Raw genomic sequence first — 24,743 nt, forward strand, 5'->3', positions numbered from 1 at the left:
CCTTAACTCTTTTACACATGTCTACCATTCCCACGGATCCTCCATCACATGAACAGGTCTGCGCCACCCGAGAGCACGCCACCCCTTTTAGGCGGTCCTTTGCCAGGAGGGTACGTGCCACTCTCGCCATCTCTCCACTCCCAGTGCACGATTGTCTTTTCATGTATGGAATAGCCGGGTTCAGGCTTGCCCATGACGAGGTATGTGGCCAGATAAAAGGTCCTAGATCAGCAGGCCAACAATCGGTACGGTCCTTAATCGACACAGACGGGCGACTTTTCTTGCTCAACGTATGGTCCCATTTTAAACTATTTCAAAAATTTGGCGCCTGACAGAGGGGCCATGCCTGGATAATGAATTTATCAACGTCTTGATGCCTTCATTATCCCAAGCCCATTTTCTTTTTTGTAAAAACATGAGTCATAGATCAAAAATATTTTTCTTAATCTATCAACAAGACTAAGCATCTCTAGCTTTTATAAAACGGGTGACAAGGTGTGGTAATCAACCTTTCAAGGATGGTAATGCATCAAGTGTTTAATCAATCAACTCCTGTCACCTAATGCAGCATATAAGTGATAAAATTTTGTAAACACAAGGGAGGTGGCAAATACACCGGGGCTTGCCTTATCGCAGGAGAAGATCCAAAACCTTTCTACAGTTAGATGAGACTCCACCACTGGATCAACAGTACTTGGGGCAGGCTTCTTCTTCAAACACCACTTCTTCTAGGTGTTCTACAAGTCAATTACAAATACATGAATGCTTATGTAATGATATGATATGCAAACTCTCACAAAGGAGAGGTGGGGAACATAAACATCTCTAACCAAGCACATGACAAGCTTACCTATACCTATACTTAACATTTGATCTAAAAGCCTAAACTGAATTTAGTCGGACAAACCAGCTCCAAATACATTAAAACTTTTACCCAACACTACTTTAGATATATTAAACCTCCCACAAAGTTTCAGCATTTTTGGAGCTATATTTCTATAACTAAAACAAGCGTTAGCAAGTTACTTTAATTAAGGCCTAAACACAAAAGTTGTTGTTCAAGCCTAATGAATATTTCTATCAGAGAGTACTCACCTTGGTGAACTCAACAAAATTGGTTTCACGTTTTTAGTATTTTTCAGTAATTTTCTAGGTCTCAGCTATAATCTGAAATTGGAAAGAAAAGTACAAAAAAACCTTTTTCTATGCAGCTCCCAAGACTTTCATTTCTTCACCACCAAACACCCAAACGTAAGCGGAGCTGACTCGGGAATCAGATCGCGATAGTGAGGCTGCTCCAGATGACATTCACCAGCTACGAGCCGTCGTTCCAATAAATCCAGAACGGTAGAGTAAAAAGGAAAAGGTCAGTGAGCATCACTACCACTAGATGATCAAAGAACACAAACACAACGGACGAGAAACACCTCGAGTTGTGTTGGCCACGATGAGGCAGAGAACTGGATGGCGTGGTCATCAAACGCAGGGAATCACCGCGCGAAGAACCTAGCCAAACACCAGGTGCGGCTAGGGGAACGCTAACACAGACATGAAGACGTGAGCCACTACAACCCACGGTGAACTGAACTAAGGGGGAAGCGAAGGCTCCTCAGCTTGGCTCTTAAGCAAATGGGACAAAGTGAATGCACTAGCTGGGTTCAAAGAAATTAAGATGAGGAGGGACCTCGAAGTACCAGCAGTTACATGAGTGTAGGCACGTGGCTTCACTTCCCCACTCCACACAGGACCAATATACAGAGAGGTAAAGGGTGGAGGCTTAATCCTGTGCTGACAGCAAAACACACAAGCAGCTGAGTCACCATTTAAGATATGCTCAATTCTGCCTCTGCTGCCCCTGAGCTGTAAAATTTATTCACATGAACCCCTCCCCATTTTGTTCAGGATAGAGTTATTCTCATCCATTTTTTTAGAGTTTCCTGGAAGCGTGTATTAGATTGGGATACTGTCTGCAGATATTTTTTTATATCCAAGTTGAACTAGTCGAACTTGACTGCAGGACCAAATTGGGACCCCTTTTTCTGTCAATTTCCAATAGCAACAGATCCATCTTAATTCACAAGAGTTATTTCCCAACCATAGATCTACTAACTTGCTATAGAAACCCAAGGTTGAAAATACTCAGAACAAGAGTTATGGTGTACCAAAGTAGAGCAAACAGACTGAAACACCTAGTTTCAGCTAACTGAAATAGCTCACCCCCAACCTGACATAGAAAATTGCAACACCTTTTTCTCCACATTTTACTCAGTAGCAAGCCCAACTCTTCACATAAAACTGTTTCACCTTCAGATGATCTTCCATCTTGCTATAGAACTTTTAGCCCAAAAACGCATGAATTTGTCACAAAACTGCTCTAAACCGGGCATCATGCACTACAAATTCAGTTTTCAGTGACTGAACATAATTCAATTACAGCCAACCTGACAGCTGATCTTGGAACCAGTTTTTCTCTAGGTTTTGTATAGGATCAAGTCCCTCACCCTTAAAGACATTTGTTCATTTATAAATAACCTCCATTTTTGCTATAAAGATCTCAGTTCAAAATTTCCTAGAAAAGGCACCACACAGCCCCAAAGTAGAGCCAAATGCTGAAACTCAAATCTGTTCACTATTCCTAATCTGAAAACTCCAAGAACATGACAGCTCATCTTTAGGCACCCTTTTCTGTGATTTTTATATAGAACCAAGCCAGCCTCCCTTAAGGAAACTTGCACCAAAAATATATTTTCTTCAACTTTGCTATAAAAGGTATGGCTTAATACTCCAAGGACCAAGCACTAGAGAGCTCCAAAGTTGAGCCAAACACGCAATATCTGTGTGCTGAAATAAGACTAAGTCTGAATTCAGATTTAGCACATTGAATCTTTGAACTACTGTTACTGTCAGTTACAACTGGTTTTAGTGGCATTACCCTTAATCAAATTTGCACACCAATGTATGGGCTTCCACTTTGGTACAGCACTCATGGCCTAGAACTGTCGGCGTTTCGAGACCGGGGGGTCCCTCGGGCCGACGAGTGAGTGTCGCCGCGTGCCCTAGCCCAGATGGGTCGAGCGCGTGGGCGAGCGCGAAGGGGGGAAAGGAGCGAGGCGGCCGGAGACCGGTGTGAGAGAGGTGGGAATCCCGCGGCCTTCGTGTTCGTCCCGCGCCCAGGTCGGGTGCGCTTGCAGTAGGGGGTTACAAGCGTCCACGCGGGAGAGGGAAGCGAGCGGCCCCAAGAGAGCGCCTGTCCCATCCTCGTCCCCGCGCGGCCAACCTTCTCTAAGAGGGCCCTGGTCCTTCCTTTTATAGGCGTAAGGAGAGGATCCAGGTGTACAATGGGGGCGTAGCAGAGTGCTACGTGTCTAGCGGGGGAGAGCTAGCGCCCTAAGTACATGCCGATGTGGCAGCCGGAGAGATTTTGGCACCCAGCTGGTGTGATGTCGTGGCCGTCGGAGGAGCGACGGAGCCTGGCGGAGGGACAGCTGTCAGAGCGGTTGAGTCCTTGCTGACGTCCTCCTGCTTCCGTAAGAGAGTTGAGAGCCGCCGTCGTCACAGAGCATGCGGGGCGCCATCATTGCCTATCTGGCGGAGCTAGCCAGATGGGACACCGGTCTTGTTCTCTGCGGCCCGAGTCAGCTCGGGGTAGGGTGATGATGGCGCTTCCTGTTGACGTGGCTGGCCTGCGCCCTAGGTTGGGCGACGTGGAGGCTCCTCCGAAGCCGAGGTCGAGTCTGTCTTCCATGGCCGAGGCCGAGTCCGAGCCCCTGGGTCGGGCGAGGCGGAGGTCGTTCGGCAGAGGCCAGGGCGGAGTCCGAGCCCTGGGGTCGGGCGAAGCGGAGTTCGTCGTCTTCTGGGGCTGAGCCCGAGTCCGGGCCCTGGGTCGGGCGGAGCGGAGTTCGCCGTCTTCTGGGACTTAGCCCGAGTCCGAGCCCTGGGTCGGGCGGAGTGGAGTTCGCCGTCTTCCGGGACTTAGCCCTAGGTCGGGCGGAGCGGAGTTCGCCGTCTTCCGGGACTTAGCCCGAGTCCGAGCCCTGGGTCGGGCGGAGCTTCCTATGGTGCCTTTGGCAGGGCCTGACTGCCTGTCAGTCTCACTCTGTCAAGTGGCACTGCAGTCGGAGTGGTGCAGGCGGTGCTGTCCTTCTGTCAGGCCGGTCAGTGGAGCGGTGAAGTGACGGCGGTCACTTCGGCTCTGCCGGAGGGCGCGCGTCAGGATAAAGGTGTCAGGTCACCTTTGCATTAAATGCTCCTGCGACTTGGTCGGTCGGTGCGGCGATTCAGTCAGGGTTGCTTCTTAGCGAAGGCAGGGCCTCGGGCGAGCCGGAAATATGTCCGCCGTTGGAGGGGGGCCTCGGGCGAGACGGAAATCCTCCGGGGTCGGCTGCCCTTGTCCGAGGCTAGGCTCGGGCGAGGCATGATCGAGTCGCTCGAATGGACTGATCCCTGACTTAATCGCACCCATCAGGCCTTAGCAGCTTTATGCTGATGGGGGTTACCAGCTGAGAATTAGGAGTCTTGAGGGTACCCCTAATTATGGTCCCCGACAGTAGCCCCCGAGCCTCGAAGGGAGTGTTAGCACTCGCTTGGAGGCTTTAGTTGCACTTTTTTGCAAGGGGACCAGCCTTTCTCGGTTGCATTTTGTTCCGGTGGGTGCGCGCGAGCGCACCCGCCGGGTGTAGCCCCCGAGGCCTCGGAGGAGTGGTTTCACTCCTTCGAGGTCTTAATGCCTCGTGTAAAGCTTCGGCTGGTCTGGTTGTTCCCTCATGTGAACTGGCCGTAGCCCGGGTGTACGGTCGGGGCCCAAGCTCTCGGGCTGGTATGTTGACGCTGTCAACGGTTCGGCCGGAGCCGGGTTTGCGAGAGCAGCCCCCGAGCCTCTGCACAGGGCGAGAGGGCGATCAGGGACAGACTCGGCTTTTTTACATACGCCCCTGCGTCGCCTTTCCGCAAGGAGGAGGGGGGAAAGCGCCATGTTACCCTCGATGGGCGCCGAACATGGTGTCTCCGGTGAGCTGCAAGCGGGTAATCCGAGTGGATGTCCGTGCCCCGTTCGTTAGGGGTCGGCTAGGGGCCCAGAGGCACGCCCAAAAGTACCTGTGGGTGATCTGCCGGACCCGGTCCCCTGGCGATGGGGTCCGAGGGCTCGATGCCTCCCTCTGATGGGATTCCGTTACAAGATCGCTCCCGCTGGTCTCGGAAATGTCCTAGGGTACCTCGGGAGCGCAGCCCGAGCCTTGGTTATGTATCGAACGTACCCCTGGTCATCCCTCGCTCGGCGTCTGAGGCGACTGTGAACCCTTCGGGGGCCAGCCTTCGAACCCCTGATCAGTAATGGGCGCGGAGCCCGAGTAGCCTGAGGCGGCCGTGGAACCCTTCGGGGGGCCGGCCTTCGAACCTCTGACCAGTAGTGGGTGTAGGGCCCACGCGATCTGAGGCGGCTGTTGAAAACCCTTCGGGGGGCCAGCCTTCGAACCTCTGATCAGTAAGGAGGCTCGGAGCCTGGTTCCTTCACGGGGAAGGATCCTTTTCGGGGTATCCCCCTTTCCCGGTCCCTGCTGCAAGAGATAGAGAAAGAGGAAAAAAGGAAAAGGATACGAAATCGAACGACGCGGCGTACCTTTTTTGTCGCAGTTATTACGGCGAAGGCGAAGCGTCGCCCACTGCTCCCGCCGGAAGTGCCGCCTGTCCTGCCGCGGAGTTAATGCGACGGGGCGAGCGGTTGGCGGGGCAGTCGTTGCGCGTGCGCGAGCCGTTCGAGGAACGGATCACGGGCGCGTTGTCTTCACGCCGTGAGAGGGGGGGTTCTCTTGCTGCCCCCGGATGGGACGTGAGCTTGGTTGACGACGTGACCGCTGCTCCCGCCCGCCTGCCACCGTCATTACTGCCGGCCCACTTTTGGCCGCATTGACCGCCGCGTCAGGCTGGCGCTGTTGGGTCGTGCGCTGGGTCGCCTCGAGTCGCGGTATTGGTTCCGCAATCGAGGAGGCGCGGTGGTGGCGCAAGTGGCGGTGCAGTTGCTTGCATGCAGCATCCGGTGCGCCGGTTGCGTGACGCGTGGGCCTGGGCCTCCATGCTGGCGTGTCGGGAGTTGGAGAAGCGCGTCCACTTGGCGCGGTTGCATGCCGCCTGCATGGCTGCCCGCCTCTTTCGCCCGTTGGTCTGGGCAAAAGTGGAGGGTCACTTGTAACCGCTGGGCGGTCGTGTGCACCACGCGCGGCGGTTTGGCTTCTTCTGCTCTGAGTCGGTTTGCATGACATGCGGGACCCAGCCCCCGCGCCGCAGGGGAGGGCCTTGGAGCGTGTTGGAGAAGACTCAGCCCGTGACGGTTGGGGGCGCAAGTAGGGAGAGTTGCCTTTAAAAGGAGAGCGACCCCTTTCGGAAGGCGACCATGTCTTCTCGCTCCCTTATGCATCGCGTCCTTCCACCTTCCAAGCCTCCGAATGGGGGATACCCGCCGTCTTTTCGCCTCATCGTTGGAGGAACGCAACTCCGTGGGAGTTGGTACCTTTCAGCCATTGTTCGGCTTCAAGGATTTTCATCATGCAGCCCGGCTGCACCCCTCCACTAGCGGTCACCCAAGATGGTGACCTCCAGCTTGATGGTGGGGGAAAGCGAGCCGGGCCGCGGCCTCTGCCCCTCCCTTAGCCTCAAGGATTTTCATCACCAGGGCTGGGGAGGGGAGTGTGCCGAGTTGGGGTCGGCCCCTGTGTGGGCGGCGGCCCGCTCCTTCACTCAGTGACCGGAGGGAAGGGCGGTCGTCGTCCGTGGCGCCGGCAGCTGCACCGTGCCTGGCTCTCGGACGCGAGTGGCTTCGGAGCCGCTCGCGGCGCCGGCGTCTGCCACAGCAGCTGGAAGAGGTTCTCCCGCCGGCGCGATAGCCAAGGCCGGCCACGGACCGACCTCCAACTCTACGGCCTTCTGCCCGTCCTTGCCTCACGAGTTTGGGCATGGGCGGGGGCCTCCTGGCAGCAGCATCCGCCCTGAAGTCAGTGCTGCCGCTGTTCGGCCCCCCGGAGCAGAAGTCATCGTCGTCGCCGCTGCTAGAGCGGGTGACGGCGCGCCGTTCGTCGGTCTTCTGTTGCTCCGCAGGCCCACCCCTATCGAGTGGGGTTGTTCGTACCTGCGGAGGGGGAACCGGAGTTCCGTTTGTAATGGCACTTCGAATGCCAGGGTTTTTTGTTCATCGCGGCTGTCGAGGCCTGAACATGTATGTAATTTTGGCACGGAGCCATGTTTTTTCCTCATTTTCGAGCACTAAGACTCGCCTGTTGGTTGTCTGAACCGCTTCACCAAGCATGAGTCGCCCCATGTCAAGGTGACGAGTGAGGTATCCGTATCCCGAAGGCGTAGGAGTCCCTCGGCTCGGTCGGCCTTGTTGTCTGAGGCTCCTCTAGCTTAGTTAAAGGGACCCCTTGGCCGCTCTTCGACGAGCCAAGGCCAGGGGTGGTGATATCAGCATGAACAGAGGCGGAGTTGGCTCGAAAATGAAACCTGTTTGGCCGGAGCCTAGCCGGGTTGTCCGTTAGCGGGACCGACGCCGGAGTCGATGAGCCGAGGCCTCGGGTCGGGCTGGCGCCCTTGGAAGATGGTTGGCCGAGGCCCCAGGGGTAACCGGCCGAGCCGCCTGCTCGAGCCGGATTCCCGGAGAAGTCCCTGGCAGCGATTGTCCGGGCGTGACGATGACGTCGTCCTCCAGAGTGGGGATCCTTGGACCGCGTCGCCGTCCGAGGCTAGGTCGGACCTTGCTGAAGGTGTCGTTGATGCCGAGGGTGTTACTGCCCCCTTCCAGCGTGCCTTGTAAAGCTGCGTTGTAGCGTGTGCCTTCTGCGGCCGCCGAGGCCAGAATACACACCCTCGCTGTGTTGTAAAGCTGCGTCTCCTTTCCTCTTGTTTCGAGTATCTGGGCTTTTTTGTCGGTAGCAGGGATGTTTGTGCGAGCGAGAGTTGCTTCTCGCGGAAGGTGACGAGTGAGGTATCCATATCCCGGAGGCGTGGGAGTCCCTCGGCTCGGTCGGCCTTGCCGCTTACGCGCACTTTCACCCGTCCATGAGGCCCTGTCACCGACTCAGTCGAGAAGGCTCGAAGGATCGCTTCGGCAGAAGAGCTTCCGAACGTGAAGACTTGTTCGGTCCGCGGAATCACTTTATCCGAACGCGAGTTACTTATCACAGAAGGTGATGAGTGAGGTATCCGTATCCCGGAGGCGTAGGAATCCCTCGGCTCGGTCAGCCTTGGCTGCTTACGTGTACTCCGTCGTTTTCAGGATCCACTTTTCGAAGTAGTCAGAAAGCACGAAAGATATTCTGGCAGCAGAGATCTTTTTTTGAGGAAAATTTCAACGCAGAGGGGGTTCCCCCCCTTTTAGCCCCCGAGGGGGGGTCGGGCTTTGCCGAGGCGAGGCCGACCCTTCCTTGATGACTAAACTTTGCGCGGATGCAAGGTATATGAACAACTTGAAAACATCTTAAGGGTAGAAGCGACGTAGTTGTTGGATGTTCCAAGTGTTGCCGTAGACCTCGCCTTGACTGTTGGCCAGCTTGTACGTTCCGGGCTTCAGAACTTTGGCGATGACGAATGGCCCCTCCCAGGGGGGCGTGAGCTTGTGCCTCCCTCGGGCGTCTTGCCGCAGCCGAAGCACCAGGTCACCCACCTGGAGGTCTCGGGGCCGGACCCCTCGGGCGTGGTAGCGTCGCAGGGACTGCTGGTACCGCGCCGAGTGTAGCAAGGCCTTGTCCCGAGCCTCTTCCAGCTGGTCCAGCGAGTCTTCTCGGCTAGCTTGGTTGCTTTGATCGCTGTAGGCCCTCGTCCTCGGGGAGCCGTATTCCAGGTCAGTGGGCAAGACGGCCTCGGCCCCGTAGACCAGGAAGAACGGCGTGAAACCCGTGGCCCGGCTCGGCGTTGTCCTCAGGCTCCAGACCACCGAGGGGAGTTCCTTCATCCATCGCTTGCCGAACTTGTTGAGGTCGTTGTAAATCCGAGGCTTGAGCCCTTGTAGAATCATGCCGTTGGCACGCTCTACTTGCCCATTCGACATGGGATGAGCTACGGCGGCCCAGTCCACCCGGATGTGGTGATCCTCGTAGAAGTCCAAGAATTTTCTGCCGGTGAACTGGGTACCGTTGTCGGTGATGATGGAGTTCGGGACCCCGAAGCGATGGATGATGTTGGTGAAGAACGTCACCGCCTGCTCGGACTTGATGCAGTTCAGAGGTCGGACCTCGACCCACTTGGAGAATTTGTCGATGGCGACCAGCAGGTGCGTGTAGCCCCCGGGCGCCTTCTGCAAGGGGCCGACGAGGTCCAGCCCCCACACAGCAAAGGGCTAGGTGATGGGTATCGTCTACAGAGCCTGAGCGAGCAGGTGGGTTTGCTTCGCATAGAATTGACACCCTTCGCAGGTGCGGACAATTCTAGTGGCGTCAGCCACCGCCGTTGGCCAGTAGAAGCCTTGCCGGAAATCATTCCCGACAAGGGCTCGAGGCGCTGCGTGATGGCCGCAAGCCCCCGAGTGTATCTCTTGCAGGAGTTCCTGACCTTCGGCGATGGAGATGCATCGCTAGAGGATGCCCGAGGGGCTGCGGTGGTAGAGCTCCTTCTCATCGCCCAGCAAGACGAACGACTTGGCGCGTCGCGCTACCCACCGAGCCTCGGCTCGGTCGAGGGGTAGCTCTCCTTGGCGGAGATATTGCAGGTACGGGGTCTGCCAATTTCGATCAGGCATGGCCCCGCTCCGCTCCTCCTCGATGCGCAGTGCCTCACCCTCGGAGGCCGAGGGTACCTCGGGTTGAACCGAGGCCTTCTTGGGCCGAGCTGAGGGTGCCTCGGGCTGTGCCGAGGTCACCTCGGGCTGGACCGAGGGCGCCTCAGGCTCGGGCGAGTCGTCGATCTTGACGGAGGGTTGATGCAGATCCCAGGAGAAGACGTTCGGGGGAACCGTTGTTCGCCCCGAGGCTATTTTTGCCAGCTCGTCCGCAGTCTCGTTGTAGCGCCGAGCGATGTGGTTAAGCTCGAGCCCGTAGAACTTGTCTTCCAGGCGTCGAACCTCATCGCAGTAGGCCTCCATCTTCGGGTCGCGGCAGTGGGAGTTCTTCATGACTTGGTCGATGATGAGCTGCGAGTCACCGCGAGCGTCGAGGCGCCTGACCCCTAGCTTGATGGCGATCCGCAACCCGTTGACCAGAGCCTCGTACTCAGCCACATTGTTGGATGCCGGGAAGTGGAGGCGTAGCACGTAGCGTAGGTGTTTCCCGAGGGGCGAGATGAAGAGTAGGCCCGCGCCGGCTCCCATCTTCATCAGCGACCCGTCGAAAAACATGGTCCAGAGCTCCGGTTGGATCGGAGCCGTCGGTAGCTGGGTGTCGACCCATTCGGCTACGAAGTCCGCCAAGACCTGGGACTTGATGGCCTTCCGAGGGGCGAACGAGATTGTCTCAGCCATGATTTCCACTGCCCACTTTGCAATCCTGCCCGAGGCCTCTCGGCACTAGATGATCTCCCCCAGGGGGAAGGATGACACCACAGTTACCGGATGAGACTCGAAGTAGTGTCGCAACTTCCGCCGCGTCAGGATCACTGCATACAGCAGCTTCTGAACTTGTGGGTAGCAGATCTTGGTTTCGGATAGTACCTCACTGACGAAGTAAACTGGCCTATGAACGGGCAATGCATGCCCCTCTTCTTGCCTCTCGACCACAATCGCGGCGCTAACCACCTGAGTGGTCGCGACGACGTAGACCAAGAGGGGTTCTCCGTCAGCTGGAGGCACCAAGATAGGTGCCTTTGTGAGGAGCGCCTTCAGGTTCCCGAGAGCTTCCTCGGCCTCAGGGGTCCAAGTGAAGCGCTCGGCCTTCCTTAAGAGGCGGTACAGAGGCAGGCCTCTTTCGCCGAGGCGTGAGATGAAGCGGCTCAGAGCCGCGAGACATCCCATGACCCTCTGTAGGCCCTTTAAGTCCTTGATGGGACCCATGCTGGTGACGGCTGCGATCTTCTCCGGGTTGGCTTCGATGCCCCGCTCGGAGACGATGAACCCCAAGAGCATGCCCCGGGGCACCCCGAAGACACACTTCTCAGGATTGAGCTTGACGCCTTTCGCCTTGAGACATCGGAATGTCACTTCAAGGTCGGAGAGGAGGTCGGAAGCTTTCCTCGTCTTGACTACGATGTCATCGACGTAGGCCTCGACCGTGCAACCGATGTGTTCGCCGAACACATGGTTCATGCGCCGCTGGTACGTCGCGCCCGCATTCCTCAAACCGAACGGCATGGTGACATAGCAGTACATGCCGAAGGGCGTGATGAAAGAAGTCGCGAGCTGGTCGAACTCTTTCATCCTGATTTGGTGGTACCCCGAGTAGGCGTCGAGGAAAGACAGGGTTTCGCACCCAGCAGTGGAATCCACGATTTGATCGATGCGAGGCAGAGGGTAGGGAACCTTCGGACATGCTTTGTTGAGACCAGTGTAGTCTACACACATCCGCCATTTCCCCCCTTTCTTTCTCACAAGCACAGGGTTGGCAAGCCATTCGGGATGGGATACATCTTTGATGAACCTGGCTGCCATTAGCTTGTGGATCTCCTCGCCTATCGCTCTGCGCTTCTCCTCGTCGAATCGGCGCAGAGGCTGCTTGACGGGTCGGGCTCCGGCCCGAATATCCAGCGAGTGCTCGGCGACATCCCTCGGTATGCCGGGCATGTCCGAGGGACTCCACGCGAAGACGTCGGCGTTCGCGCGGAGAAAGTCGACGAGCACTGCTTCCTATTTGGGGTCGAGCCCGGAACCGATCCGGATCTGCTTGGAGGCGTCGCCACTAGGGTCGAGGGGGATGGCCTTAACCGTCCCCACTGGCTCGAAGTTGCCGGCATGACGCTTCACGTCTGGCACCTCTTTGGAGAGGCTTTCCAGATCGGCGATGAGGGCCTCGGCCTTGGCGAGGGCCTCGGCGTACTCCACGCACTCCACGTCGCATTCGAACGCGTGTTTGTACGTGGGGCCGACGGTGATGACCCCGTTGGGGCCCGGCATCTTGAGCTTCAGGTAGGTGTAGTTGGGGACGGCCATGAACTTCGCGTAGCATGGCCTCCCCAGTACCGCGTGGTAGGTTCCTCGGAACCCGACCACCTCGAACGTCAGAGTCTCCCTTCGGAAGTTGGAGGGCGTTCCGAAGCAGACGGGAAGGTCGAGTCGTCCGAGGGGCTGGACGCGCTTCCCGGGAATGATCCCGTGGAAGGGCGCAGCGCCTGCTCGGACGGAGGACAGATCGACGCGTAGGAGCCTGAGAGTCTCGGCGTAGATGATGTTGAGGCTGCTGCCCCCGTCCATAAGGACCTTGGTGAGCCTGACGTCGCTGATGACGGGGTCGACGACGAGCTGGTATTTCCCTAGGCTCGGCACGTGGTCGGGGTGGTCGTCTTGGTCGAAGGTGATGGGCTTGTCGGACCAGTCTAGATAGACCGACGCCGCCACCTTGACCGAGCAGACCTCCCAGCGCTCTTGCTTGCGGTGCCGAGCCGAGGCATTCGCCGCTTGCCCACGGTAGATCATGAAGCAGTCGCGGACCTCGGGGAACTCTCCTGCTTGGTGATCTTCCTTCTTGTCGTCGTCGCGGGCCCTGCCACCCTCCGCGGGTGGCCCGGCCCTATGGAAGTGGCGCTGAAGCATGACGCACTCCTCAAGGGTGTGCTTGACGGGCCCCTGATGATAGGGGCACGGCTCCTTGAGCATCTTGTCGAAGAGGTTGGCACCTCCGAGGGGCTTCCGAGGGTTCTTGTACTCGGCGGCGGCGACAAGGTCCGCGTCGGCGGCGTCGCGTTTCGCTTGCGACTTCTTCTTGCCTTTCTTCTTGGCGCCGCGCGGAGTAGACGCCTCGGGAGCATCTTCCGATGGGCGGCCCTGGGGCTGCTTGTCCTTTCGGAAGATAGCCTCGACCGCCTCCTGGCCAGAGGCGAACTTGGTGGCGATGTCCATCAGCTCGCTCGCCCTGGTGGGGGTCTTGCGACCCAACCTGCTCACCAGGTCGCGGCTGGTGGTGCCGACAAGGAACGCGTCGATGACATCCGAGTCGGTGATGTTGGGCAGCTCGGTGCGCTGCTTCGAGAATCGCCGGATGTAGTCCCGGAGAGACTCTCCCGGCTGCCGGCAGCTTCGGAGGTCCCAGGAATTCCCGGGGCGCACATACGTGCCCTGGAAATTGTCGGCGAAGGCTTGGACCAGGTCATCCCAGTTGGAGATCTGCCCCGGAGGCAGGTGCTCCAACCAGGCGCGAGCGGTGTCGGAGAGGAACAGGGGGAGGTTGCGGATGATGAGGTTGTCGTCGTCCGTTCCACCCAGCTGGCAGGCCAGGCGATAGTCCGCGAGCCACAATTCCGGTCTCGTTTCCCCCGAGTACTTTGTGATAGTAGTCGGGGGTCGGACCGGGTCGGGAACGGTGCCCGCCGGATGGCCCGGCTGAAGGCCTGTGGACCGGGTGGTTCGGGCGAGGGACTCCGATCCTCCCCGCTGTCGTAGCGTCCCCCACGCCTGGGGTGATAGCCTCGGCGCACCCTCTCGTCGAGGTGGGCCCGACGGTCGCGATGATGGTGCTCGTTGCCGAGGTGGCCCGGGGCTGCAGGCGCGGTGTTGCGCGTGCGCCCGGTGTAGATCGAGGCTTCCCGCATGAATCGGGAAGTCGCAGCATGAGGTTCCGAGGGGTATCCCTGCCTTCGGGAGGCAGAGCTCTCGGCCCGTCGGACCGCAGCGCCTTCCAGGAGATTCTTGAGCTCTCTCTGGATTCACCGTCCCTCGGTGGTTGATGGCTCCGGCATCGCGCGGAGAAGCATCGCTGCTGCAGCCAGGTTCTGACCGACCCCACTGGATGCGGGTGGCGGCCTGACCCTGACGTCGTTGGCGACACGGAGCTGGAGACCCTGGGGCAGGTGACGTATTTCTCCGGCCGGGGGTTGGCCCGCCCATGCCTGCCCGACGTCCTGGCGGATCGGCTCAAGCGCTCCTGCTCCCTCGTCGAGCCTGGCCTGCGCCCCGCGGACTTGCTCGAGCTGTGGGTCGTGACCCCCCACCGGAACGGGGACCACAGCTAGCTCCCGTGGGATGTCAGCGCGAGGCACCGGCCTAGGGAGATCACCGTCCTCCGGCATGCCGAGATGATTGCCTTCGGAGGGACCCCCTAGATCGACGTGGAAACATTCGCGGCTTGGGCCGCAGTCCTCGTCGTCGAGGCTGCGGCTACCGTCGGAACAGTCGGAGAGGCAGTAGTCACATGTGGTCTTGAAGTCCCGCATGGCACTAGGGTTGCCAAGTCCAGAGAAATCCCAACAGATGCTGGGGTCGTCGTCTTCCTCGGACCCGGAGGGCCCATAGGTCAAGACGTCCGTCAGCCGGTCCCAAGGCGACCGCGTGCGAAACCCCAGAGGGTTTGAACTCGCCTCTACGAGAGTGCCCGCCAAAGCAAGGTCGCTAGGCGGGTCGAGGCTGAATCCAAATGACGTAGGATGGGAATCGGTCGGTACCTTTTGGTCGACGAACGGCGATGAAGTCACGTCGGGGACTGACTGCACCGTCATCTCAGGTACGAGGGTGATGCCCAGCAAGCCTTCCGCGAGCGTGCTGGCGTCGTCCGCTTGCTCGAGATTGGCGTGTCGCGGGGAGACGGCGCTCGCCTTTGTCTCAAACGCGAGGTCGACGCCCGACGCGCCCCCCGTTGGGGTGCTAGGGACATCGACTCGCTCGACAGCCGACGAGGCGCGGCCTCCTGCTTGGCCTTGGTTGCCCCGCCTCCTCCTCCGTTGGTGGGGGAGAGGACGGGGCGAGCTCGAATGTTGTTCTTCCACCACGCGGGGAAGACGTCGTCGATTCCGCCGCCGGCGGGCGGGCTGTCGGCCGCCATTGTCGTTGTCGCGCGGCGGTGGAAGGAGTATCATGTCGTAGCTGCCGTCGAAGGACATGAACCCAAGACTCCCGAAACGGAGCACCGTCCCGGGTCGGAGAGGTTGCTGGAGACTGCCCATCTGGAGCTTGACGGGAAGCTGTTCGTCAACACGTAGCAGGCCCCTACCTGGTGCGCCAACTGTCGGCGTTTCGAGACCGGGGGGTCCCTCGGGCCGACGAGTGAGTGTCGCTGCGTGCCCCAGCCCAGATGGGTCGAGCGCGTGGGCGAGCGCGAAGGGGGGAAAGGAGCGAGGCGGCCGGAGACCGGCGTGAGAGAGGTGGGAATCCCGCGGCCTTCGTGTTCGTCTCGCGCCCAGGTCGGGTGCGCTTGCAGTAGGGGGTTACAAGCGTCCACGCGGGAGAGGGAAGCGAGCGGCCCCAAGAGAGCGCCTGTCCCGTCCTCGTCCCCGCGCGGCCAACCTTCTCTAAGAGGGCCCTGGTCCTTCCTTTTATAGGCGTAAGAAGAGGATCCAGTTGTACAATGGGGGCGTAGCAGAGTGCTACGTGTCTAGTGGGGGAGAGCTAGCGCCCTAAGTACATGCCGATGTGGCAGCCGGAGAGATTTTGGCACCCAGCTGATGTGATGTCGTGGCCGTCGGAGGAGCGACGGAGCCTGGCGGAGGGACAGCTGTCGGAGCGGTTGAGTCCTTGCTGACGTCCTCCTGCTTCCGTAAGAGAGCTGAGAGCTGCCGTCGTCACAGAGCATGCGGGGCGCCATCATTGCCTATCTGGCGGAGCTAGCCAGATGGGACACCGGTCTTGTTCTCTGCGGCCCGAGTCAGCTCGGGGTAGGGTGATGATGGCGCTTCCTGTTGACGTGGCTGGCCTGCGCCCTAGGTTGGGCGACGTGGAGGCTCCTCCGAAGCCGAGGTCGAGTCTGTCTTCCATGGCCGAGGCCGAGTCCGAGCCCCTGGGTCGGGCGAGGCGGAGGTCGTTCGGCAGAGGCCAGGGCGGAGTCCGAGCCCTGGGGTCGGGCGAAGCGGAGTTTGTCGTCTTCTGGGGCTGAGCCCGAGTCCGGGCCCTGGGTCGGGCGGAGCGGAGTTCGCCGTCTTCCGGGACTTAGCCCGAGTCCGAGCCCTGGGTCAGGCGGAGCGGAGTTCGCCGTCTTCCGGGACTTAGCCCAAGTCCGAGCCCTAGGTCGGGCGGAGCGGAGTTCGCCGTCTTCCGGGACTTAGCCCGAGTCCGAGCCCTGGGTCGGGCGGAGCGGAGTTCGCCGTCTTCCGGGACTTAGCCCGAGTCCGAGCCCTGGGTCGGGCGGACCGGAGTTCGCCGTCTTTCGGGACTTAGCCCGAGTCCGAGCCCTGGGTCGGGCGGAGCTTCCTATGGTGCCTTTGGCAGGGCCTGACTGCCTGTCAGTCTCACTCTGTCAAGTGGCACTGCAGTCGGAGTGGTGCAGGCGGCGCTGTCCTTCTGTCAGGCCGGTCAGTGGAGCGGTGAAGTGACGACGGTCACTTCGGCTCTGCCGGAGGGCGCGCGTCAGGATAAAGGTGTCAGGTCACCTTTGCATCAAATGCTCCTGCGACTTGGTCGGTCGGTGCGGCGATTCAGTCAGGGTTGCTTCTTAGCGAAGGCAGGGCCTCGGGCGAGCCGGAAATATGTCCACCGTTGGAGGGGGGCCTCGGGCGAGACGGAAATCCTCCGGGGTCGGCTGCCCTTGTCCGAGTCTAGGCTCGGGCGAGGCATGATCGAGTCGCTCGAATGGACTGATCCCTGACTTAATCGCACCCATCAGGCCTTAGCATCTTTATGCTGATGGGGGTTACCAGCTGAGAATTAGGAGTCGTAAGGGTACCCCTAATTATGGTCCCCGACAAGAACTATATGGATCAGCCCTTAAGGAGTATCCCAAATCTGCTTCAGACTGAAAAATCAGCAGGACTGAATTTTTATCTTAAGTATGATTTCCAAAATGAACACTGCATCTTTAGGCTCCTTTTTATACCAATTTCATATAGATTTAGGGCTTAAACACTTAATAAATGTTGTTCTCCTATAGTTACTCTACAAGTTTACTATAGCAACCTTTTGCCAAAAGTCCCCAGATTAAAACATACAGGGGTCCAGAAATAGTAAAGCAAACTGTTTTTAGCTGAACCAAAACTGTATCAAGTTGGAAATCTGCAAATTACTCCAAATTTCTCTTCAAAACTTGAAAATCTCAACACATGAAAGTTGCTTGGTTTTGAAAACTCTATAACTTTGGTATTTTGACTTTTGGCAACCTATGGCCAGATCTCAGATTTCACTTTTGAGCTCTAATTTATGGTTTTGAAGTTTATCCATCTCCCCTAGTGATTCTTCCACTTTGATTTAGCTGTTAAAAGTAAGGTTGCTCTGGGTTCTAAGATTCACCCTTAGTACTTAAGACTCAAAGTCAACTTATCACTTGTCTAAGAGATGACTTACCTCCACTTGCCTAAACAAAATCCTCAAACTAAGTCCTATACTCTAATACACAACATCACAGTTATTGCAAAAAATTTTACCTAATGAATGCGTTCTAGGTATATCAAGCAAGTTAATGCAAGTGCATATGATGTCATGCCAGGTTTTAGTTTCTCGTAACACCAGGGGTGTTACAAGGCACGCACACGCCTGGGCCACAACCTAGGCCTAGGCCACGGTTTCAGCCAAATGGCGGCATCCGCGCGCTCCCCCTCACGCGATTTGGACCGTCCATTGTGATCGAATGGTCCATGTGCATCGGGTACTGTAGGGCGACCTATAAAATGCGAGAATTTCAGAGACTGTTGAAACCCTAGCCACATTTGACCTCTCCTTGCGTCGTAGCACGTCTGATGGCCCTCTCCCTACGCGCTAGGACACTCAGCGACTGGTGCTCCTTCTCTGCTTTCTGTTCTTGTCTCGTCTACTCCTCTATGTTCTTTACTCTTGTTCTCCGCCGCTCTTTGTTCTATGGCTGGCTCTAGGCTGATGGGGCTCATGGGTCTCGCGGACTTTACCGCCGTCGTGCGCATCCCTTAGGGTGGGCGTAACACCTCAAAATTCAATTTTAGGATTTATGAAAACTTCTACAAATGTACTTGAGTCTAAATGACTTCTAATAAGGATTTTGTTTTATTTCGAAGTTATTTTTCTGAAGGGAATAAAAAGGTAATATTAAAATGTTGGGAAAATATAATAAACCCAAACTTTGAAACTGGAAATCAACCTACTCAGACTAGAAATAGAAGTACTTTTAAATTATTGATTAAAGTAAATTATTCCCCATTTAAATATATAAAAACACTCTTTAAAGGATTTGAGATGAAATATTTTAGATAGAGGCAATACATTAGAAAATGATTTTCCTCTTTAAAATAAGTGAATAATAAATCATATATTTCAATATAAATATATTATAATCCGTGCAAATTTGCTTATTTGAACTATTTATCTAGATAAATAAAATCAATTAAGAATATAAGTGGTTGCTGAGTTGTTTGTTATGCATATAAACTTGAGTGGAAGTTCATAGCCAATTTTGAATCGAATTTGAAACTAACAAGTTGGAAAGAAAGGAAAAACTAAAATAAAAAATAAAATAAAATAAAAAGAGACATCACCTATCTGCTCGGGGGCCACATTCCTTCAGTCTAGGTGGCTACCCTTCCTCCTTCACCGAGCTGGCCTAAAATAACCCGACTCGCGGGCCACATTCCTTCATTTGTTGACCGATGTCTCACTAGCGTGTGGGTCCCGCCCGTCAACCTGTCAGCTGTCTTCTTCCCCGATTCTATGCGGAGTCTGTTACGATATAGGAATCGGTCGTTACGATCCTATACATCCCCTTGTGCCTATAAAACCATGCACCTCCCCTCGCCCGCCACCACCTAAGTATCCACCGTCGAGTTCGCTACCACCACTGAGTTTGTATGCCACCATCTCCATGGAGAGTGTCGATGCCGAAGTAGAGAGAGGAACATGCCGCCACAATCGAACCCGCGGTTCACCGTCGCCAGGTCCTCGAGGAATTACCATGGAGCGTCGCCGGGGCATGTGGGAGCTGGCGCAAGTGTTGGCGTGTTGAAAGTCGCCTAGAGGGAGGGTGAATAGGCGGAATCTGAAATTTATAAACTTAAGCACACACTACAAGCCGGGGTTAGCATTAGAGCTTAAATAAAGTCCGGGAGAGAGGGGAAAACAAATCAAATGGAAAACAAGCGGATGAATACGGTGATTTGTTTTACCGAGGTTCGGTTCCAAAGAACCTAGTCCCCGTTGACGTGGTCACAAAGACCGGGTCTCTTTCAACCATTTCCCTCTCTCAAACGGTCACTTAGACCGAGCTTTCTCCTTAATCAAACAGGTCACTTAGACCCCGCAAGGACCACCACACACTTGTCGTCTCTTGCTTTGATTACAAGTCTCTTGGAACAAGAATGAGGAAGGAAGAAAGCGATCCAAGCAACAAGAGCGCAAAGAACACGAACAAACACTCTCTCAAGTCACTAGGTGGTTGGAATGTATTTGGGACTTGGAGAGGCTTTGATCTTTTGATTTTGTGTCTAGGAGTGAATGCACTAGCTCTTGTATTGAATGAGAACCTCAGAAAACTTGGATGCTTGGAGTTGTGGTGGTTGGGGGTATTTATAGCACTCAACCACCAACAAGCCGTTGGGGAAGGCTGCAGTCGACGGGCGCACCGGATAGTCCGGTGCGCCACCGGACACTATCCGGTGCGCCGCCATGTCACCCAACCGTTAGGGTTCTGGAGCAGTTGACCGTTGGAGGCTTTGTCCTCTTGTGGCACCGGACAGTCCGGTGCCACACCAGACAGGTATTGTTCACTGTCTGGTGCGCCTCTGACTCTACGCTCTTACTCTGCTGCACACTGTTCTCCACTGTAGCGTTGTCATGGTGTCGTTGCAGTCGACCGTTGCGCTGGATAGTCGTTGCTCCGCTGGTGCACCGGATAGTCCGGTGAATTATAGCGGAGTGCGCCTACAGAAACCCGAGAGTGGCTGTTTGAGTTGTACGGTCTTGGTGCACCAGACACTTTGCTCATTTGAATTTGATCCCTAACTTGAATATTTATTGGTTTGTGTTGAACCTTTATGCACCTGTAGAACATGTATTTTAGAGCAAACTAGTTAGTCCATATATTTGTGTTGCGCATTCAACCACCAAAATTAATTGTGGGAAAAAGGTTAACCCTATTTCCCTTTCACGTGTGCAGGTAGAAGTGGGGTGACCCGGAATTGCTCACCGGAGTCCTCCTTCGCGGCCAAACCGCTGCTTGTCGTGGGCGAAGGCCATCGACTCATCGTTTGACGGTAAGTATGCCTTGATTGAGTTTGTGTGGTTCTCTCCTATGTGTAGGACTTATCCGCTCTAGATCCTATCCTCTGGGGCACCGACCGTGGATAGCAGAGCACCGCCGCGTTGGGTCAGCGTGAGGAGGGTGCAACGCCATGACCATCCCATCCTATCTAGGCGACCACAATTGATCGGATACATACCGGTTGGACCGGTTTGATGAGAATTGTCCATTTGTTGAGGAGCGATCGCAATCAGGGCATGGCGTGGACGTCTTTGGGACCTTTGGTCCGAGATCTAGCAGTGTATGATGCGTACCATTTCGAATTAAGAAGTGATCGAATAGTAGTCGTAGATGTCTGATCGAAGGGAGGACATACACCAATACCGTTTCGACCGAGCGAGTTTGCAAAAGAGTCCCCGCAATGTTTAAATAATAAGTCGTCGTCCACCAGTTCAAAGAATATCACAAGTAGGTCCTAATTTTTATGATTTATACCTCGAGTTTCTAGGGAAATTATAAAATAAAATCAGAAATCGGTTTCTAGTATGAAAATAATTCTAAAAACCATAGAAAAAAATCATATCTCCTACATATTAACTCCGCTTCAACCCGTTCTAGTTGTGTTAGCTTCGTAATAAAATTGTCTACACTTTAGTGAGCTTATTTTTAATCATGTAACATGTTTTAAATAAATGAATAGTTACTTTGTTTACCCTATGTTCAGTGGATTAACTTTTCTAATTAAAGTTAAAGTAATGTTTTCAGTCACTAGTTATAATTTGACTAAAATATGTTTTCTAATCAAGTTTTAACTTATATTAAAGTTGAATTAGTGTTTTCTTTGGAATATCTTTCTCACATGATTTATTAATCAACATAGACATAGTTTTCATATTTAATCGCATAAAACTTCGGAAAACTATATCTTTTTAACCGTAATTCTGATTTTAGTATTTCTCAAATCCGCAATCTCATAGCGACGTGTAGAATATTGTTACGTTGTTTGTTCATATGCTTTGGTGTAATGTTACCATATCCATTATTTTCTTGATTGTATGTATTGCTACAAGTAGAAGCAAATTGGAGAAGTACCTGGAGTTGCACCAAAAAGGCAAGTTGTGCCCTTGATCATTCTTCTTTAGCTAATAATATTTCTGTTAATCACTTTGACATGCTTAGGTTAATTTGATGGGACCTAATAGGTTACCCTAGTTTGGTTCACCCTACACCGTACAAACAAATGAACTATTGAGTCGACTTACTATTGCTCTACCAAGTTTTGGGATTAATGTTAAATATACATTATGATCATGCTCAATTTTTGTTGTGGTTTAATTATTGTTTATGATAAGATTATTGTGTTAATTAGAACATGGAGCTTAACTTGAGATAATAATGCTACCACAAGGGTGGAATGAGACGGCTTTGGCTGATTAATTAGGAAAGCTACTGTGACTTGATCCTTTTCCGAAAGGGGCAAGCGGGGTGGAGGAGTGCATGTATAGGGAAGTCCTCGGGTCGGACTGTCTGTAAATCTTTTCGGACGAGGGATTCCTATATCGCCTTCGGCCTTGAATCCGTAGCAGGTTCTCTTATCTAGTGGAACTTTGTAAAGGCCTCATGGTGGATCCATAACCATTCACCTAGGGAGTGTTTAAGGGTCTTGCAAGCCCTCGCTAAACAGGAAACATGTCTTGTGGATAAAGATGTGCAACCTCTACAGAGTGTAAAACTGGTATATCAGCCGTGCTCACGGTCAAGAGTGACTGAGGACTCTCGCATGATTAACTTTTAGAATTAAACTTAATCTGTCATTTGCATTGCACCATGTGATATTATTAATTATGATATCTTATTTAATTGGCATGGTATCTATTTATACTTATTAACTACTAATAAAATTTTGACCAACTTGTTAAAAGCAATGCTCAGCCTTAACCATTCTTCTTTTGTAAGCCTTACACTTCACATGGGCCTTCACTGTAAGTGAGCTCATGCACATTATTCCCCACAACTTGTTGAGCGATGAATGTATATGAGCTCACCCTCGCTGTACTCACCCTCCAGGTCAAGGACAGGTACCGCCAAGATGAGGAGTATGAAGGATGCCGCGATGAGTTCGTGAGATGTCTAGGCCGTCATCTCCCAGTCAACTATGGTTGAGGAGGATCGTCGTCGTCATATGATGTAACATTTAGTTATTTTGTACAAAACATGTATTATATACTAAATGTAATATTGATTTCTGTACCATGAGTCATCATATGTGTGAGACTTGATCCTAGCACACAAATATTTAGCTATTTTGTACAGAAGTCGTATTGTCTGATTCTTTCTAAACTCTCATCTATTGCTGCTTTACTCTGATCATTCTTACCTTTTCACTTCTAAAGACCAAGTGGATTTCATACTTTGGAATCTTGTACCTAAAGTGACCCTTAGGAATAAGAGTCCTAATCATAGGCATAAAAACAATTTTTATAGGTATCTATGTGCTTGAATGTCTGTTCTTATGATAACTATTTGATTTGGTTCTTTGATTGAGTGTGATGAATTATGGAGTAATTTCCACAATTGCATCTACATGTTTTTAAGCATAAAAATATGTTTATAAGATAACTAGAAAACTTAGATTATCTCTATTAAATTATATCTAGCTTAATAGATCCATCTCATCTTAAAAGATTGTATCTTTATCCTAATAGATTTACCTTGTCCTAAAAAACATATTTATCCCATATTAGTGTAACAATTATGATCTAATCCAAACTAATTAGATCTTATCTGGCATAATCTAGTCATACTAATCTAATCTAGTTATCTAGATCCCTTCTAATCTAATACGATTTAACCTAACTTGAATTAGTTAACAGGTTAGTTAACACAGGTAAAATAGGTTAGACCCAAATCTGGTTTTGATCTTTTCTTATTTATTGATGAAGATGGCGCTTGCTAATTTCAACCGTGCATAGGGTTTTGATCGGAATTAACTGGTCCAACAGCATGCATGCTAGCTCTACCAAGAACAAGGGTTTGTCGTATTTTACACATTCAGAGCACCGTGGAGAAAAAAAAAAGTCGAAACAGACAAGATCAAAAGTTGGGAAACTTTCTGTATTTTTTTTCGATTGCCCGGCGTGATATATTAAAATAATAAGAGGCGATAGCAGTACAACTTGTTTACATGCGCGATTGAAGTGCTTAGACCCTCCTATGACTATGACGCGTCGACGTCGAGAAGCGCCTCTCGTCTCTGTATCTCCAGCTGCTCGCCCGGCTCGTGCTCTTCGTGTCCCTGGATCTCCAGCTTCTCGCCGGGCTCCTGCTCTTGGTGTCCCTGGATCTCCAGATGCTCCTACTCTTGATGTCCGGCTCCATCTTCCTTGGCCTGTCCTCGACCTTCTCAGGGACCTTGCGCTGCCGCTTCTCGTCATCAGCATCAGCTTCTCGGTAGTAGCCTGGGTGCTTGCGTTTCGCATCTCCTGTCTGCCCGCTCCTGACGCGATCGCCGCCGGCATTGGAAACGACAGGAGGCATCTTCTCGTCCGAGATCTTGGGGGTATCAGCTAGTAGAATGGCTGTCTCAGGCCTCTGCGCCTGCGGACGCATCCGGGGAGTGGACGGAGGAGCGGCCAACACCGTGGTGTCCAACACGCCGCCTTGCGCCCACTTGATCAAGATGTCGCGCGCGAGGGCGCGCACCTTCCCGTCCTCGTGGCTCAGCAGGCCTTCGACGGCCTTGTCCACGCCGGTGGTGGTCAGCATGGTCGTCGTCACCGGGACCACATGCAGCGTCAAAAGCGCCTCAGCCATGGCCGAGTCGAGCAGCCGGCAGAGCCCCTTGACTCGATCGACGTCGTCGTCCGCGGCATCGCAGAGCATCTCCACCAGCTCGCTCCTCAGTTGCCGAAACTTATCCCGGGAGCGGGCCCCGGTGGCGGTCTCTATGGCGGTGTCGATGGCGGCGAACGCCGGGAAGAAAGACTTCCACCGGCGGAGCGACATCACCACTGCGCGTTTGGATTGGCTGCAGGGAACCGATGCGCTCTCGCTAACGATCGACGAGGGTATGGGGCAGGACTGTGAAACTGTATTGGTTGAAGCGTAATACCACGCCGCAGGTCTCATGTTTATATAGCGCTAAAGGCCAGGCGATCGACATGTACAGGATCTATCTATAGCTAACAAACTAGCAACTACCTGACATTATTCAATGGATAATCATCGGGAATGGATAATCACTAGGAGCATCACCGTTGGCGAAGGATCTCGATCGTCCATGCTATATATAATTATACTAGGCCCGTGCGTTGTCACGAAAATAAAAATTTAGTAATCCACATGTTTCAAAATAGTAGTCATTTTAGAAAATTAGTAAATTCATATAATACTTAATGTATGTGTTTTATATATATATATATATATATATATATCTAAATTCATCATCATCTATTTAAATAGTACAATGCACGTACGTTACAATGACACATAAATTATTTGATAACAAATTAGTGCACAACAATGACATAAAAACGAACAATATTATCATCGACCTCAATA

At 53.6% G+C, this 24,743-nt stretch overlaps 1 protein-coding gene and 1 long non-coding RNA gene across 2 annotated transcripts; both read right to left on the bottom strand.

The window, feature by feature from the left end:
- Nucleotides 1–328: 328 nt before the first annotated feature.
- On the bottom strand, nt 329–1,871 carry LOC111590613 (uncharacterized). Its single transcript, XR_002749750.2, has 3 exons — nt 1,428–1,871; nt 1,198–1,315; nt 329–737 (listed from the first exon to the last, which is right to left on the bottom strand). It is a non-coding gene; the product is annotated as an uncharacterized lncRNA (long non-coding RNA).
- A 21,445-nt stretch (nt 1,872–23,316) lies between these two features.
- On the bottom strand, nt 23,317–24,299 carry LOC109943791 (uncharacterized). The gene has a single exon (XM_020547287.3). It carries the CDS (start codon nt 24,186–24,188, stop codon nt 23,385–23,387), a length of 804 nt encoding a protein of 267 aa, XP_020402876.1. The 5' UTR covers nt 24,189–24,299; the 3' UTR covers nt 23,317–23,384.
- Nucleotides 24,300–24,743: the final 444 nt, after the last annotated feature.

The sequence above is a fragment of the Zea mays genome, chromosome 1 (genome assembly GCF_902167145.1).
Source record: "Zea mays cultivar B73 chromosome 1, Zm-B73-REFERENCE-NAM-5.0, whole genome shotgun sequence".
In the NCBI taxonomy this organism is placed as follows: domain Eukaryota; kingdom Viridiplantae; phylum Streptophyta; class Magnoliopsida; order Poales; family Poaceae; genus Zea; species Zea mays.

Excerpts from the sequence above, each read along its gene's own strand:
- LOC109943791 (XM_020547287.3), bottom strand. The coding sequence starts at position 24,188 with ATGTCGCTCCGCCGGTGGAAGTCTTTCTTCCCGGCGTTCGCCGCCATC.